This window comes from Mus musculus, chromosome 4 (assembly GCF_000001635.26).
Source record: "Mus musculus strain C57BL/6J chromosome 4, GRCm38.p6 C57BL/6J".
Classification (NCBI taxonomy): domain Eukaryota; kingdom Metazoa; phylum Chordata; class Mammalia; order Rodentia; family Muridae; genus Mus; species Mus musculus.
Genome location: NC_000070.6, coordinates 15,907,470 through 15,924,755, shown reverse-complemented (window position 1 = coordinate 15,924,755; position 17,286 = coordinate 15,907,470). Strand labels below are relative to the sequence as shown.

Genomic DNA, 17,286 nt, shown 5'->3' with positions numbered 1-17,286 from the left:
TCTGCAGGCAGCCGGGAGGATGCCCTAGATCTCACTGGCCGTGCTTGAGTGTGTGTGTGTGTGTGTGTGTGTGTGTGTGTGACCTCAAAGCCCCACTTCCACAGTGACACACTTCCTCTAACAAGCCTACACCTCTTCCAATCAGGCCATACCATCTAATAGTACCATTTCCCATGGACCAAGCATAATCAAACTTCTACAGACATTAAGACCAGGAGTAAGACGATACACTTTTCTTAGGTTACTCTTTCAGTGATGAAGGCTAGTAAACTTAAAAACAAGAATAGGTCCTCTAGATTTTGTGATTCCTTTTTACTCGGGACCTCATTTGTGCCTGTCATGTTTCCCGGCTGTGCACTGAAGTAGCTGCAATGCTGATAACCACGTCCTTTAACTTTCTAGGAGCTGCGTTTCTTGCCATCACTACCATCTATGCTGAGAGTGGATCAGGCTTTGTAATGCCAAGTTCTTCAGCCAAATCAGGCGTGGAAGCCATGAATAAGTGAGCACTACTGAGTTAATTGTGTTGCCAAAAATAGATAAAGTTCTCTGGTCAAGAGGAAGCCTGATGTGGAGCAAGCTATGTCTGGCCACGTGTTCCTGTGCCGTGGCAATGATTTTACCGACCTGGACTTTGACTGATACTCTCTTACTGAATTTTATCTGTTGCAAAATTACCCGTATTTTAAGGTCATTATTATTATGTTAAAAACTTTTCCTTCTCTAAACCTCTTAGGAGGGAACATTTTACTGGGTTTTGTACTAAAATCAGTTGCACTTGTGAGGAAATAGTATGTGGTTTCTCACAGGCATTTCAAACTCCATGCCTGACTAGGCTGCCTTATTCACTGGGTCATGGTAAGAGGATGCAAATTTGCCATTACATAAAACACTTTTGGGGGAGGGACAGGGACAGGTGTTGAAACTGGGTTTCCTTACACAGCCCCTGGTTGTCTGTCGTGGAACTCACTCTGTAGACCAGGCTGGCCTCGAACTCACAGAGATCTCTCTACCTGTGCCTCCCTACACAGTGCTAGGTATAAGGACTTGTGCCACCACATCTGGCTACATAAAACATTTTTAAAAAGATTTATTTATGTGTATGGGTGCTTAGTGTGCATGTACATCTGCACAACAGACGACAGCATCATAGAGCTGTGAGTTGTGATGTGGGTGCTAGGAATTGAACTCAGGACCTTCGTAACCCCTGAGCCATCTCTCCAGCCCCCAGACATAAGACATCCTAATGCATTGCTCTTAGCTTCATTTCGGCTCCCATTATGCTTCCTTGTCTGCTTTAGTTCTTTCTGGCTTCTTCCCTTCCTGTCTTATCTCCTTATTCAGATTATTTGTATCTTTTAAGGTAGCTTCACTCTCCCTTTGCAACTGGGTTAAGTCCATATATGTATAAATATACACACAGAAGAAACATGCCAGTACAATCTATAAAATCTACTGTTGAAAACTAGACTGTCAAGTGCCATTTCTAAACAGGTTCCATGTTCACTCTTAACAATGTATTTTCATTTAGGACATTCAAGATTTTGCTTGAGTCTCATTTCCTTTGAAGCCCAGTTCAACAATTATGTTAAAACCTAGTTAAACAAGGCTGTGTTTCTATTTTAATTAACTGTGTAATCCATCTCTTGTTCAGTTGATGTACTTGTGATAGTACCTACGGACATTGTGATCCAGAGCATAGGCAATAAGGAAAGGTCATGCCCTTTGTAACTGTAAGCTCGAGCTGCAGAAGGTGGTAGGGATGAGCCTGAAGTTCACATGTAAACCTAGTTGGCTTTGAACTCATAGAAACCCACCTACCTGACTCTCCTAAGAGCTGGGATTAAAGGTGTGTGTCATTATGCCCAGCATATTAGATTTCTTGTGTAAATTGTAGATAGTAGCTATAGTGACTAAGGACACTGAAATGTGTTAACTTGTGTAATAGAGGAAGTAAAGATGCAACTGTGACCTAGAGGTTGACAGGTTAGCAAAAATTAAGAAAAATCGTTTAATTTTCCTGCATCTCAGTTTGTAACACAGGGAGTAATAATAGTAACACCTGATGGTGTGTGATTTCTGGGAGGCATTGAGTGTGCAGTTAACCCTGGTTATTCATGTTTGAACATACAGTACACTGTTTTAGAATCCACTCTGAGTACTTTAATTTTCGGCATTTTATCTCTTTTAATTTTTAGGTCACTTGCAGCTGAATGGGGTAGATATGGAATGCGTTTCAACATAATTCAGCCAGGACCTATCAAAACCAAAGTACGTTTTATTTGGCATATTATAACACCGTGTGTGAAGGATTAAAGAATGAAAGAGTGATGGATGTGCATTCTCATTGCTGTGTGGGGACTTTCCAGGGATTCCTGTATCCAAAACCCTTGTTGTAGGGAGAGAGTCTTTGCAATTATCCAGTATTAAGTACTGGTAATGTGACCAGTGTCTTCATATTCATGGCTACTTATGTCATCAGTTTTGACATTTTAGTGATTAATATCTGTTACCATAAGTATGTTATTGCCCTGCATTTCTTATTTTTTTTTTTTACCTATTTAAAAATGTATTTCATGTGTATGGGTGTGTTACCTTCATATTTGACTGTGCACCATTTCCAAGTGCCTGTGGAGGAAGAAAAGGGCACTGAATACCCTGGAATTGGAGTTCCAGGTGGTTGTGTGCTGCCATGTGGTTGTTGGAAATAGAAGCCTGGGTATCTGGATGAGCAGCCAGTGCTCTTAACCATTGAGCTGCCCTTCCCGCCCAATGTTTGCATGTTTTAGAAGTCTCATGGCTCTTATAGTCTTATTTTTAAGTTGTGGCAATGTCAGTGTATCTGTAGCTTACAAGGACCTCTAAAAATCTGAGAGGAAGGCTTTCAGGAATGTTGTCTTTGAAACATTGCCTGTGCCTCTTCACTTTCAGCCAGTTATGCTTGTCTCTGACTCTACATCTGGTTAAAATTCCCTCTGGAGGAGTGCACCTCACCAATGTCTTTAACCTTTCAGACGCCCATGACAGCTTCCAGTCACCACTTTTCTGGACATCATTTAGAATGGCCACACATTTCTGCTCTCACATCATGTCCTAATGGATTCACTCTTATATCATCTCCTGATGGCTTCACTCTCACATCATCTCCTGATAGCTTCACTCTAACATCATCCCCCTCATGACTCCACTCTTAAATATCATTTATTTTCTTGTAAAGCCAGAATGTGTAATTCTTGAGATGCAACTTTGAAAACCCAGAAAATTACATAAAAACCATACCAAGGTATATTCATTTAGTAGTAGGTGGTATTAAATTTTAGAATGGAAATTTTACTGTCAGTTTATTTATTAATTTATTAATTTAAAAGATAGAAAATGCAAAGGAAAGGTACCAAAGTGAATGAAAATTGGATGTATATATATATATATATGTATATACATATATATACATTAATAAGAGTCAAATTCAAAACTACCTAAAAGCCAAAGCACATGACTCAGTGCCCTCTGTTGCACACTAACCCAGAAGAGCTGTATTTGCAACAGCTTCTTTCCTGGATGTCAGTGATTACAAGAGATCATCTCCTTCATGTATTTGTTTGCCTTCTTTTTCTCTTTTTCTTTACTTTTTAAATTTAGTTTGTGTGTGTGTGTGTGTGTATGTGTGTGTGTGTGTGTGTGTGTGAGAGAGAGAGAGTGTGTGAGTGCACATGTGTATCTGCATGCACATCAGTGTACCACAGGCATGCTTGGTGCTACAGAGGTCAGAAGAGAGCAGTGAATCCCCTCCAATTGGAGATAGGGATGGCCGTGAACCACCATGGAGGTGCTGGGAAATGAACTTGGTCCTATGCAAGAGCAACACGTGCTCGTAGCTGCTAGCCATCTCTTCAGACCCTACATTGTATTTTTTGTGTGCTCATTATATGCAAAGGTATTGGGAAAGATGCTAGAACATTTATGTCAGAGAGTCTCCCAAGAAGGAGTGTGTAGTGGAGAAGTGAGAATATGGGGTGTTTCCAACTATTAGGTAATTTATTTTAAAGAACAAAAGGGGAAACTTAAGCCCAGAGCTTTTCTGGCAAGGTCTGATGGCATGAAGGTTGTATGAGCTGCTGCTATTAGTCTCTGCTGCCTTGGGAGAACTGCAGGCTCACCCAGCACCTCCAGGGCGTGCCCTCTCCTGTGTTACGGACCCTTGTTTTTAGGAGTCCGAAAGAGTTGACCTCACCTTGCTGTGTCTGTACATCACAGCCCCAGACACTGACCAGTGTGGTCCCTGCTCCCTTGTTCTCACATGGTTTACCTTTCTGTTTTTATTTTTAAAGAAAAGAGAATAGAGTAACTTCTCTCAAACATTGCATATTTGAATTGCTTTTCTGTGTTTATTGAATGAAATAACAACCCTCTGTCTCACGCATTCAATGTAATCTCAGAGCTCTTTTGGGTATATTGCTTGCTCATTTGATTTTTTAAATAATGACTTGCTAAGGTAGGAGAAATTAAAAACTAAGGTAACAAGTTTACATTCTTGCTAGATGCTTTTTCCTTTTCAAGGGTAGAGTTAGGGAAAATGACCCATTTTGGCTGACAGTGAATGTGAAAATTTTGGTGACAGTGTTTTTTTTTTTTTTTAACCATGTCTAAGCTGTAAGCATCACGCTATAGTACAGCTGAATTTTATGTAAAATTGAGAAATAAAACACATTCATGCATACACACCTGATCACACATACATACAGATACACAAATCTAACTTTTCTCTTTTGTTGCTAAGGGAGCCTTTAGCCGTTTGGACCCGACTGGAAGATTTGAGAAGGAGATGATTGACAGAATCCCCTGTGGTCGTCTGGGAACTATGGAGGAACTTGCAAATCTGGCCACTTTCCTATGCAGTGATTATGCCTCTTGGATTAATGGAGCAGTAAGCATTGCTGTGTCTTCACCTTTTTGGGGGTGGGAGGAGCTGTATTTTGGAGTCAATCCTAATAACGCTGACTATGGATATGATTTTAAAATATTTAGTTAGTTGCAAACAATATAAAATATTTACACATTACTCATCCTAAACATTTATTCCTTGACAAATTAATTTTATTAAGTGCAAGTTGCCTTGTTAGACATTGTTTGATCTTTAAATTGGGTAGAATTTTGTTGGAAAAGAGCATTCTAAGCAGAAAAAATAAGTTCAGATTGTATCTCAGTTTTATCTTTCAAAAATTTTTTTTTTGGTTTTTCGAGACAGGGCTTCTCTGTGTAGCCCTGGCTGTCCTGGCACTCACTTTGTAGACCAGGCTGGCCTCGAACTCAGAAATCCGCCTGCCTCTGCCTCCCAAGTGCTGGGATTAAAGGCATGCGCCACCATGCCCGGCCTTATCTTTCAAAATGTGAGCTCTAATTGAGACCACTGAGGAGATTACATTTAGTTGGGATGTGAAGATGGATAACGGTTGAGAGACTTTTCAAAAGGAGTGAAGGGGTTTGTGGTATCTTTTCCAGGTCATTAGATTTGACGGTGGAGAGGAAGTATTTCTGTCAGGTGAATTCAACTCTCTAAAGAAGGTAATGCCATTTGGTTCATACACTATTACAGGCTGGGATACTGGGCTTATTTAAACCATCAGTAGACCCAGTTAAATTGACTTTGTTTCCTTCCATCAGGTCACCAAGGAGGAGTGGGATATAATCGAAGGGCTCATCAGGAAGACAAAAGGCTCCTAAGATGACCACAACTTCATCTGTGAAACACTAAAGTTAGGGACTAGAGTGCTACAGATGGACCGTGGTCTTCCACTTGTCTTGGGGGTTAATAAATTGTTTGCTTGATGATTTCTGTAGTTCTGAGGATCAAACCCAGAGTGTCTGCTCTGCTCATTTTCTATCTCTGAGTTGCACCTCAGCCCTAAAAAATGGTCGATGTTTGCCACGTGCAAACAGTGTGCCAGGTCAGGGGTGGCCACTCTGTATTGAAGGGTAAATTGGACAGGATATCTTTTCTTTAAAACACGTGAAAAACAAAAAGGGGCAAAGATTTTTTTTTTTCTTTTTCAAATTATTCTTGTGTTGTTTCGCAGTAGATAAAGGTGAAAGATGCTTGTTGCTAAGCCAGTTGAACTGAGTTCAATCTCAAGGCCCTGCTCTGTAGGGTAGAACCAACTCTTCAAAGTGCCTGCTACACATGCATACCCCACCCCAGCACATGTGTACGTGTGTGTGTGTGTGTGTGTGTGTGTACATAATGTACACACAACCTCGACCATGTATATAAATGGCTCGATTGTTTTACACTCTCTCATTGTTCTCCTTTATACCCTTTCCTCTCCCATGGAACCCTTTCTTCTCCCTATCAGTCTTCTTGTACTTTCAGGGTTGCTTCCATTGGCTTGGGTGTGAGGTCTTTTCCTTCAGGACGGGGGCTGAGGCCTATGACGCCCTTCCCACAGCAGCCATTCTCCACCTGTAGTGCCTCTGGTTGGTGTGTTGAAAAAGCTTTGATAGTACTGAAATATGTGTGGAAAGGTGGAAAATGGAAACAGGAGTAGGCTTCTGTGATCTGGTGAAATAGAAGAAGCTTAGGAGTGGAGGTAACCTGTGAGGGACACATCACACCGTGCCTATGGCATGGGGCCTAGAAATGAGAGGCGCTATATTGAGTCTCAGTATATTCTGTTTTCATTTAGACTTGTGAATTATCTTCTTTGTAGCTCTGTATTAATTCAGCCTTAGTGTGTTAGGAGATTGTATATCATAGCAGATGCTTTATTGAATACAGAATAACTGATAGTACTTGGCTCTTGATACTAGCTAATGGAAATTTCAGAGTTCTAAAATAATTGTATTGAAGACATTGGGATAAGTATTACATGGGATTTAGATGTTGGGAAAGGGGTAATTTACATTGCTTTCAAAGTTAACAAATATAGTAATATGAGATAGCAGTCAAGGATTTCTGTAAGTAGAGACTCATGAAGGCTATAAAATATTTTTGTATCTTACTAATATATATTTTTTATTTGGACTATAATCTTGCACTTTTGAGAACCAAATAAGAAAGCCACAGTCTTAAGCCTCCAGAGTTAGAATTGAGCCTGTGCTTTTAGAAAGTCCATTTGGCTTTCAGAGCAACCTCTTACAGCATGTTCACTACACTGACCGCCACCATTGTCCTCTGTGCTATAACAGGAAGCAGTTTTTATTACCTCATGAATAGATCTATGCAAGAATGTAGAGTTTCTGTTTGTTATGTGTAAGACCTGTATGGTAACTGTACATTGACAGTTAATTGTGTCATAAATGATGTTTGTTGTTCAGTAAACACAACCACAGTGCCATCGTTTGGGTTTGGAACAAGGCCTTTGAGAGTCACTCTTGTCCACTGGACTGTTCTAAGATGCTTTTCCCGCACATCCTTAGTGCCAACAACTACCCCACGGCTTTGCTTCCTTCCCCTCATCCCCATCTGCTGCTTTAAACGTGTCAATACATCTTCGACATTAAAAACTTTTCGGCAGTTGTATAATCTTGTAGAGGTTGCATCATCTCTTTCCTTCCTTGTTTTTTCTTCATTATTTTATGTATATATGTGTGTCTGCACACGTGTGTTTGGGTGCACGGAGGACGCAGGCTAGGCATCGGGTCCGGAGCTGAGTTACATGTCATTGAGAGCTACCTGCCTCCCATGTGGGTGAACTGGAGTCTTCCACAAGAGCAGCACATGCTCCCAGCCATTTCTTCATCCCCTATTTTCTTCAACTGTGGAGAGCCGTGCCGTGAGCAATTGCCATTATAAGATGGGCTGGCTTCTACTGCGCCTAACTAGTAAATAAGCCTTATGCGCAAATACAAGAGTGAATTCACGCCCAGTCACTGCCCATTTCAGGGCATAGTAATGGGGTGATGGGCAAGCAACTAATCAGGTGCTGAAACGTCATGCTGCGGGCTATATAAGCAGCACCATTTTCTGGGTTCGGGATCTTCCTGAAAAGTAAGCAATAAAAGCTTTGCCGTAGAAGGATCTGGTTGTCCAAGTGAATTCTTGCCAGCGAGATACTAGCTCAGTCGAGAAGTGGTGCCGAGAAACCCGGGAATATATTATCACCAGGCGCTGATAGGAGACCCCCATTTCACGGGGCGGGTTCAGAACTACGGGACTTTACAGCTTTACAAGGTATGTCTGGCCTTGAACTTTCTCCAGCGTTAGAAGCCTTTCTGTTCCTTTTCACAGGGCTCGTTCCTTTTCTTTTTGATTGCGTAGTGTTTCCACTGGTGGAATTGCTAACTGGTGTTCAGTTGAGGTCAGGCACAGTTAGAAAAAGGCAAGAAGATAGCATGGGGGCCTCCCACTTTGTGGTAACCGCCTTACGGTCGGTCCTGAGGCAGCGTGGCTTGAAAGTCGCCACCAAGACACTAGAAGGCTTGTAAAAGAAGTATATCGCATAGCACTGTGGTTTGCTTGCTCAGGGTCCTTAACTATCCCCTCTTGGGAGAAACTCAAGGGAGATTTAGTTGGGGAACTGGAGAAGGGCAAACTTAAAGCAGGAACCATGCCGTTGTGGAAGCTGAGAAGATCGTGCTTAAAGGACGAGGAATGTCAACAAGTGGTTAAGGCAGGGCAGAAAATTCTGGATGAAATTCAAGACAGTCTATCAGAGGTAGAGCGGGGAGAGAGATTGGGAGCAAAGAGGACACATGGTGCACCAATTAAGCATACAGGCCTTTCCATGGGTCTTGAACCCGAGGAAAAGATAATGTAGGGGAAGAATACCTGGGGTGAGTTTGGAAGGAAGGAGAAGGAAAAAGAGAATAAGAAAGATCAATCAGCGGAGGTCCCTAGGAGAAGGAACCTATACCCGCCACTAGATGAGTTTAAGCAGCTAGCTCTTAGTAGCTCAGAATCAGATGAAGGACTTAGCTCCTCTGAGGAAACGGACTTGGAGGAGGAAGCAGCTCGTTATGAGGGAGAAAGGTACCAGCAAGATAAAATGCAAGCTAATCAGTCCAGAAAAAGGCCAAAAGCGGCTGGCGAAAGCCAGCTTGCTGCTCGACCTCCGGACTGTCGGCTTCAGGGCCCTAGTGCACATCTGCCTTATGTGCAGAGGTATCATTCAGACTCATTCATTCCAAAAGAGGAACAGAGGAAAATGCAACAGGCATTTCCAGTTTTTGAAGGAGCCAAGGGAGGGCGAGTTCACGCTCCGGTAGAGTATATACAGATTAAGGAGCTTGCTGAAGCAGTCCGTAATTATGGAGTCAGCGCTAATTTCACTGTAGCACGAGTCGAAAGGCTTGCGACTCACGCTATGACTCCTGGTGATTGGCAGACTGTAGTAAAAGCTGCAGACCCCAGTATGGGAATGCATCTTGAGTGGAAAGCCTTGTGGCAGGACTCCTGCCAGACGCAGGCAAGGGCCAATGCCACCATGGAAGGGGACCAAAGAACATGGACGTTTGAATTGCTTACAGGTCAGGGACAGCATGCTGCTAACCAAACAGATTATCATTGGGGAGCGTACGCTCAGATCTCAGCTGCTGCTGTTAAGCCATGGAAGGCACTCTCTAGGAAGGGGGAGGTGAGTGGACATTTGACAAAAATCACCCCGGGTGCACAGGAGTCATTCTCAGATTTTGTGGCCAGAATGACGGAGGCAGCGATGCCTTTAATTGAACATCTGGTTTATGAACAAGCTACGCAGGAATGCAGATCAGCAATCACACCTAGAAAGAGTAAGGGGTTACAGGACTGGTTAAAGGTTTGCCGTGAGCTTGGAGGGCTGCTTACTAATGCTGGATTGGCAGCCTCCATTCTGCAGGGGCGGAGGTGCTCGGACTCAGCGGAGCTCAAACTTTGCTTTAATTGTGGCAAACCAGGGCATTTAAAAAAGGACTGCAGAGCCCCCATAAAAAGGACAGCGCCAGGGTTGTGTACTAAGTGTGGAAAAGGATAACATTGGGCCAAAGATTGTCGCTCAATTAGAGATATACGAGGCAGGCTCTTGCAGCCAGGGCCCCCTCAAGTGGTAGAAAATGAGAATGTAGGCATTTCAAAAAACCAGTTTTGGGCCCCCAAGTCCCAGGGCCCCAAAACATATGGGACTCCGATGGGCAACAAGTGGACACCACGGTCCGCAGGGCAACAGAAGGCTCGGCTGGATTGTACCTCTGTGCCTCCACCCGATTCATGCTGATGCCTCAGCTGGGAGTACAGCCAATTCCTACTGATTATAAGGGGCCTCTGCCATCTGAAATTGTCGGCCTAATTTTGGGCCGGGCTTCCCTCACCTTACAAGGTCTTATTGTCCACCCTGGAGTTGTAGATCAGGATTATAAAGGGGAACTTCAGGTTCTCTGTTCTTGTCCTCAAGGTGTCTTTTCTATATCACAAGGGGACAGAATAGCTCAACTAATAATTTTGCCAAGCCTACATGGCTGTTTTCCCTCCTCTGGTATTCCTCAAGCTCCCAGAGGGATTGGTTCTACTGGAAATGATTCTGCTTACTTAATAATGTCTTTAGATTCCAGGCCATCCTTAGAGTTAGAGTTAGTTATAGAAGGGAAACAATTTAAGAGGATTTTAGATAGAGGAGCAGACAAAAGTATTGGTTTTTTTCCCATTGGTGGCCAAAATCCTGGCCCGTCACTCAGTCATCACACTCTTTACAAGGGCTGGGCTATCAGTCCTGCCCCACTATTAGCTCCCGTTCTTTGAGCTGGCAAGCACCTGAAGGTCAAGAGGGACAATTCATTCCTTATGTCTTACCACTCCCAGTTAATCTCTGGGGGGGGGGGAGATATTTTACAGGCAATGGGAATGACCTTGACTAATGAATACTCACCACAAGCTGTTCACATGATGAGAAAAATGGGCTATACAGAAGGAAAAGGATTAGGGAAAGGAGAGCAGGGCAGGCTTGAGCCTGTCCCTCAGGAAGGTAATACTGAGAGACAAGGTTTGGGTTTTTTCTAGAGACGGCTGTTGAGGGTTCCATGCCCATACCATGGATTACAGAGGAAGTTGTATGGGTTCCTCAATGGCCTCTTTCCTCTGAGAAATTAGAAGCAGCCACAGGATTGGTTTCTGAACAGCTACGCTTGGGTCATTTAGAGCCCTCTACCTCACCCTGGAATACACCCATTTTCATAATTAAGAAAAAAATCTGGCAGATGGTGCTTATTACATGATCTCAGAGCAATTAGTGCACAAATGCGCCTGTTTGGGCCAGTTCAGTGAGGACTGTCATTGCTTTCTACCTTACCAAAAAATTGGGAGATTATAATCATAGATATTAAAGACTGTTTTTCTCTATACCTCTGTCTAATCTGTCTAGGCAGCTTTCTTTGTATCTTGCAGGAAATTGGTCTGAAAGATTCGATGAGACCCTTGAGGCCCTGAGAGCGGCTGTTCTAAAGATCAACTCGACACGAGTGGACCTGTCATTGACAGAGGGTCTCTCCTCCTGGATTTCATCTGCATTTTCTTATTTTAAGGAATGGGTGGGGGTGGTTTTGTTTGCTGCTGCCATCTGTTGTGGACTTTTGTTTATGCTCTGGTTGGTTTGTAAGCTCAGAACCCAACAAAACTGTGACAAGGTCGTTATTGCTCAAGCACTTGCAGCCATTGAACAAGGGGCCTCCCCTGAAATTTGGCTGTCCATGCTTAAGACCAAAATGGCATTTGAGTTCTCTGTTATTGCGTCCCATGGATTTGTGGATCCATTGCACTGGAATGAGAGAGACTCAATGCTCATTGATCAGCATTTGCACTTCGCTGAGTTTTACTGATTCGTTTTTTGGCTGGCCTCTTTTATAGAGTTCGCCCTAGGTCATTTGGCAGTTACTGTCACACAGTACTGCGGTATCCAGAGACGGGCAACTTTCCTCATGTACAGACCAACCTAAGACACGGGACCCAGTGGCGATAGGGTTACCCTATGACAGGAAAGGCTGTGATATTGGAGGAATGACCTAAGACAGGAGCCACAGCAGATGGACATGACTGCAGAGGCCTAGACTAGCCTCAAATTTTAATAAAATAAAAAGGGGGAGATGTGGAGAGCCGTGCCGTGAGCAATCGCCATTATAAGATGGCGCTGGCTTCCACTGCGCCTAACTAGTAAACAAGCCTTATGTGCAAGTGCAAGAGTGAATTCACGCCCAGTCACTGCCCATCTCGGGGCGTAGTAATGGGGTGATGGGCGAGCAACTAATCAGGTGCTGTCACGCCACATCAGGTGCTGAAACGTCACGTTGCGGGCTATATAAGCAGCACCATTTTCTGGGTTCGGGGTCTTCCTGAGAAGTAAGCAATAAAAGCTTTGCCGTAGAAGGATCTGGTTGTCCAAGTGAATTCTTGCCGGCGAGATTCAACAAAATACTAGATTGTGATAGCTTTCTCATGGAGTTATTTAGGGAGAAGTAAGATGTAGTAAAACTTTAAAAAATACAAAACACATGAGAAAAAGGCATCACCTTTTTCTTTCATTTCCATTTTCTTTTTATTTTACTTTATTTTCTCTTTTAAAATTATATCTTATTTTTTATTATTTAAAATGATTTTTAAATTTAAATGTATTTTAACATATTCTTCCCCTTCCTTTTAGATTCTCTTCCTGTCCTTACCTACCCAACTTTAAATTCTTCCTCAGTTGGGGGTTTCCAGAGACTTAACCACCAAGGGAAAAGCAAGCAAGGGCTGGACCTACCTGCCTGCCTCCCTTCACACATATTTAGCAGATATGCAGCTTGGTGTTCATGCAAGTCCCCCAACAACTAGAGCAGGGGATGTTCCAGCCTGTGGAATCTGTTGTCAGCCTGTAGGTTCTGTTCCCCTAACTGGGCTGCCTTGTCTGGCCTCAATGAGAGAGGATATGCCTAGTGTTGCAGTGTGGGGAGGTGGGAGTTGGAGTGATACAGGAAACTCCCCCCTTCTCAGAGGAGAAGAGGAGGGGTAATAGGGGGAAGATCTGGGTGAGGGGGTACTGGGATGTGAAGTGAACAATGAAAAGAAAAAAAAATCTTAAAAAAAAAACCCAAACCAAAAACCCAGTACAACAACAAAACTCTTGAAACTAAGAAAAACAAAATTACCCTCACCCTCACCACCCAAAACACCACCAAATCAAAGCACACTAGAGGCATTGCAGGTGTGGCTGCTGTATCTCATGTGTGTCAGTGGGTGACAGAGAGAGAGAGTGGGGGGAGGGGGAGGGGAGGGAAGGGGAGGGGAGGGGAGGGGAGGAGGGGAGAGAGAAGAGAAGAGAAGACAAGAGAAGAGAAGAGAAGGGGGAGGGGAATGGGAGAGAGGGAAGGGGCAAGAGAACAGAGTGAGAGCAAGAGCAAGAAGGCAAGAGTGCAAGAACCATCCCATTCTTTTAACAATTTAGATTATAACTGAGGAAAAATTTAAACTCTGTAGTTTTACTCTCCTTTTGACCTTAAAAATCATTAAAATAGGGTGGTGGTAAGATAGTTCAGTTAGGAAAGTGTCTGGCATGCAACTGTGAAGACCTGAGTTTGGACCTCCAACACCCCTCCCCAAAAGAGCTAAATCATGTGCCTGTAATCCCAGCACTGGGGCAGTGGAGACTGGAGGATCCCTGGAGTTGCTGGCCAGCCAGACTAGCCATTTGTTGAAACTCTAGGTTCAATGTAAGATCGTATCTCAGAACGTAAGAGGAAGACACCCAGGATCAATTTCTGCCTTGCACATATACAAGCACACATATACATTTCCACACACACATACAGATACACACACAACAATCACTACCTTTGGGGGAGTCACAGCTGATCAGTCTGTTTCTAACAACCTTTGGGTGATATTTCCACTCATTTCTGTAGGTAGTCCTGTTAATCATTTATGAAATTTTGTCTGAGACATTAATAGATTGACTTCCTCCATAGTGACCCAATTCTTTCCTTTTTCCAAAACTGAAGACACCAACATGATGATAAGATACATTCATGATTTAGATCATGTTCATGATCTATAGATAACTGGCTAGTAGGTTCCACAGGTCTTGTTCCAGAGCATCATAACAGTGCCTAGAAGTCTTTAGTTATCAGTTCTTCCCTAATCTAAGTCTGCCTTCTGGCCCTTTATGTAGGGAGAAAGAGCTTGAAACCTCAACTTGCTCTGTAGCCAAGGAAGACCTCAAGCCTGATCCCCCTACAGCTACTTCCCTAGTGCAGGGATAGATTGTGGGGCACCACCATTCTCAATGTTTTCCATGCTGGGACTGAACCAAGGGATTCCTGTCTGTTAGACAATCCCTCAACCGAGTTGTGTTACCAGTCTCCAAATTATTCTTTTTCCTCCTTGCCCCAACCCCTTGTTCTCAAATCTTTACCATCTTTGTTGTTATTTTGCTTTTTAGACATTTTATTTTATTTTTGAGACAGGGTCTCACTATGAAGTTCTGGCTGTCCTGGAACTCAGTATGATGACCAGGTTGGTCTAGAGTGCCGAGATTAAATGTGTGCACCACCATGCCCAGTTCTTTAGAGTTTCTAAGTAGCCATGTGTTAAATTCAGCCAGTGACAGCATAATAAATCAGATTCTGTATTCTGTGGTTTAAATGTATTAATTTGTTCATTCTTAGAACTAATTTCTTTTGTAATTAAAACATTTCTTCCCTAAGCATATTGATGGTTCTTTTTTAGCTAGTGGATTTTAATCATTACTATTTTGAATGATTAATTATAGTTGGATATATGTATGAATATAATTTGATTTTTTTTTGAGATGGGGTTTCTTTGTAGCTCTGGCTGTTCTGGAACTCACTCTGTAGAACATACTGGCCTTGAACTCACAGAGATCCATTTGCCTCTGTTTCCTGAATGTTGCGATTAAAGGTGTAGGCCACCACTGTTGGTCAATAATTTAATATATTGATATATTTACACTATGTGGAGTTGTTTAAACCCAGCAAGGAAACATTTATTGTCTGGATGACCCATATTATTTTTATGGTAAGACTTCTGAAGTTTATTTTCCCATTTTGAAATGTATTATCCATCACCATTGACTATTGTCACTCTGCTGTGCAGTAGATCTTAAAATATTCCCCCTGTCCATCAGAAATCCTATGATCAGCTCTTCATCTCTTTGTACTCTGTCCCAGGGTCTGGAAACCAACATTTACTCTCTACTTTATACTTGGCTAGCATATGAGTATGATTATATTTCTGTACTCAAGAATTTTGTGTTTCATCTGTTGATAGTGAGGTATTTACATTTTTTGACTTGTATCAGCTTGAGTACTTTTTTTAAAAAAAAATCATTAAATGTTCACCTTTGTGATATGCACATATAACTGTGATCATACAACATTTTCCCAGTGTTGCAAATATAACAGATCCTTTTTAATATATAAATTATATTTATAATTTGAAGTGTTCTTCATGATAGATTATTAGAAATTATGTGTATATGTATGTGTGTGTGCATGTGTGAATGCATGTGTGTGAGTGTGTGTGATTATATGCAGAGGTATAGGTATACCTTATGAAAGCACATGTGTTTGTGGGGGCCAGAGAACAACTTTAAGTTTTATTCCACAAGAATGATCCACCTTGTTTTTGAAGTAGGGTCCCTGCATTGGACCTGGTGTTTGTCTTTTAATCTAGGCTGTCTGGCCAGGGAGTGCAGGGATCTGCCTGCCTCTGTTTTCCATACTGGATTACAAAGCAGAACACCTTACTTTGCCCCCTATGATTCGGTGGCAATCATTTTAACCATTTGTACCATCTACCCAGTTTCCCCATATTGATCAAAGGTTAGGCAGCTTTAGCATGATAAACCATTTTCACACATTTGTTCCAAACATGTACATGTATTTATAACCCCTGAGTACTGAAATGTCTGCTATCAACAAAAAATATTTACCTACTTAATAAGAAACATATCATAGTTCACATAAGATGTATTGAGCGGTTTGGCTTTATGTTAGAGTGCTTGGCTAGCATATGAGTATGATTATATTTCTATACTTAAGAATTTTGTGTTTTATCTGTTGATAGTGAGGTATTTAAATTTTTTGACTTGTATGAGCTTGTGTACTTTTTTTAAATCACTGAATGTTCTAATTATTACATGTTATTATGAGAGATGAACAAAGGGCCAAAGGTTGCAAGCATGGCAGAGGGGGATCCAAAGAAAGATCATGAGAATTTCCCCTACTAAGCTTTTTATGAAAGAAAACTATTCATGAATCAACAGAGTGGCCACCCTTGGGCTGTGCACTACATCAAGGTGTTGCTCTAAGAATGATCATGGCCACTCACTCTCTTGGTACTTTTGGTCCACATCCTTTCATTTCACTGATGAAAGCTTTAACACTGTCAACTGAAGCAGGGTTATTGGTAAGTGTCACTCACAATTGCCATGTAAAAATTTTAGTGTCTCAAGATAGAGCGACAGTCATTGTTTCCAGTGTTTCTTGTGTAACCTGATGCAGTAAGAGCACAATTGACTTTGAGTAAGAGAAATGTGCAGCAGCAGAAGTCTTTGACGAGACTCTCAGGCTCTCTGCTTTTCCAGCTAATGGTCCAGGAGGTTATATGGCTTGTACCAGGTCATGAAGTCAAGCTCACATCTGTGATGCAGTTAGCGATCTCGTGAGTTCATATCTTAAAGATAATGACAGGGTCTAAGCTAACTTAGAAAATTCTTAAAATGGAAAAAGCCCATTTTAATAAACCTTTTAATTTAAGAAGAATATAAACAATGAATCATCACAAAATAAGTACACACATAATATTTTGAAATAGAATGTTGCCAAGAATCCAGAAACCCCACCCTTATTCCTCATCAGGAACTGCTACTTCCTCCTTGGGACTATCCTCTTTGGGATCGACATTTAGTGCAGTCATTATACCTGTTTTTGAAACATGTAACTCAGTTGGTGCTATTCTGTTTCTGGCCGTTTCTACCTGTGTAGAAGCTGTTTCTGCATCTGAATTGGTCTATAGCATTCATTTTAATGTATTGAGTGTGTATGTACCCCAGTTTGGCAGCTCTAGTTTGAGTCCCTCCTCAATACAATGTTGTTCTGAACTTGTTTGTCAGGTGAAATTATACACGTTCTCTAGTAGGTTGATAGTATGTTGGTGTGAAACTGTCCAGCTGTATGGAATGAATATTTAGTGAGGTATGTTCAAATCTAGTAGATATTGCCAAATGGTCTGCCAAAGTGTTTATACTTAAAATGTTATTACATAGTAGAGGTGTTTCTACCCATACCACGGCCTCATCAACATTCTTAGGAGCAGATGGTAGGATCCCATTT

At 42.1% G+C, this 17,286-nt stretch overlaps 1 protein-coding gene and 1 pseudogene across 1 annotated transcript in view; both read left to right on the top strand.

Annotated features, from left to right (window-relative positions):
* The window catches only part of Decr1 (2,4-dienoyl CoA reductase 1, mitochondrial), a 28,138-nt gene extending 20,622 nt beyond the window's left edge, over nt 1–7,516 (top strand). Inside the window, exons 6-10 of the mRNA NM_026172.4 lie at nt 403–502; nt 2,199–2,271; nt 4,778–4,924; nt 5,500–5,562; nt 5,662–7,516. Coding sequence (NP_080448.1) covers nt 403–502; nt 2,199–2,271; nt 4,778–4,924; nt 5,500–5,562; nt 5,662–5,721 — 443 coding nt within the window. The 3' untranslated portion in view covers nt 5,722–7,516. The remainder of the gene's footprint in view (nt 1–402; nt 503–2,198; nt 2,272–4,777; nt 4,925–5,499; nt 5,563–5,661) is intronic.
* A 5,606-nt stretch (nt 7,517–13,122) lies between these two features.
* Gm26148 lies at nt 13,123–13,174 on the top strand (annotated as a pseudogene).
* The last annotated feature ends 4,112 nt before the right edge of the window (nt 13,175–17,286 follow it).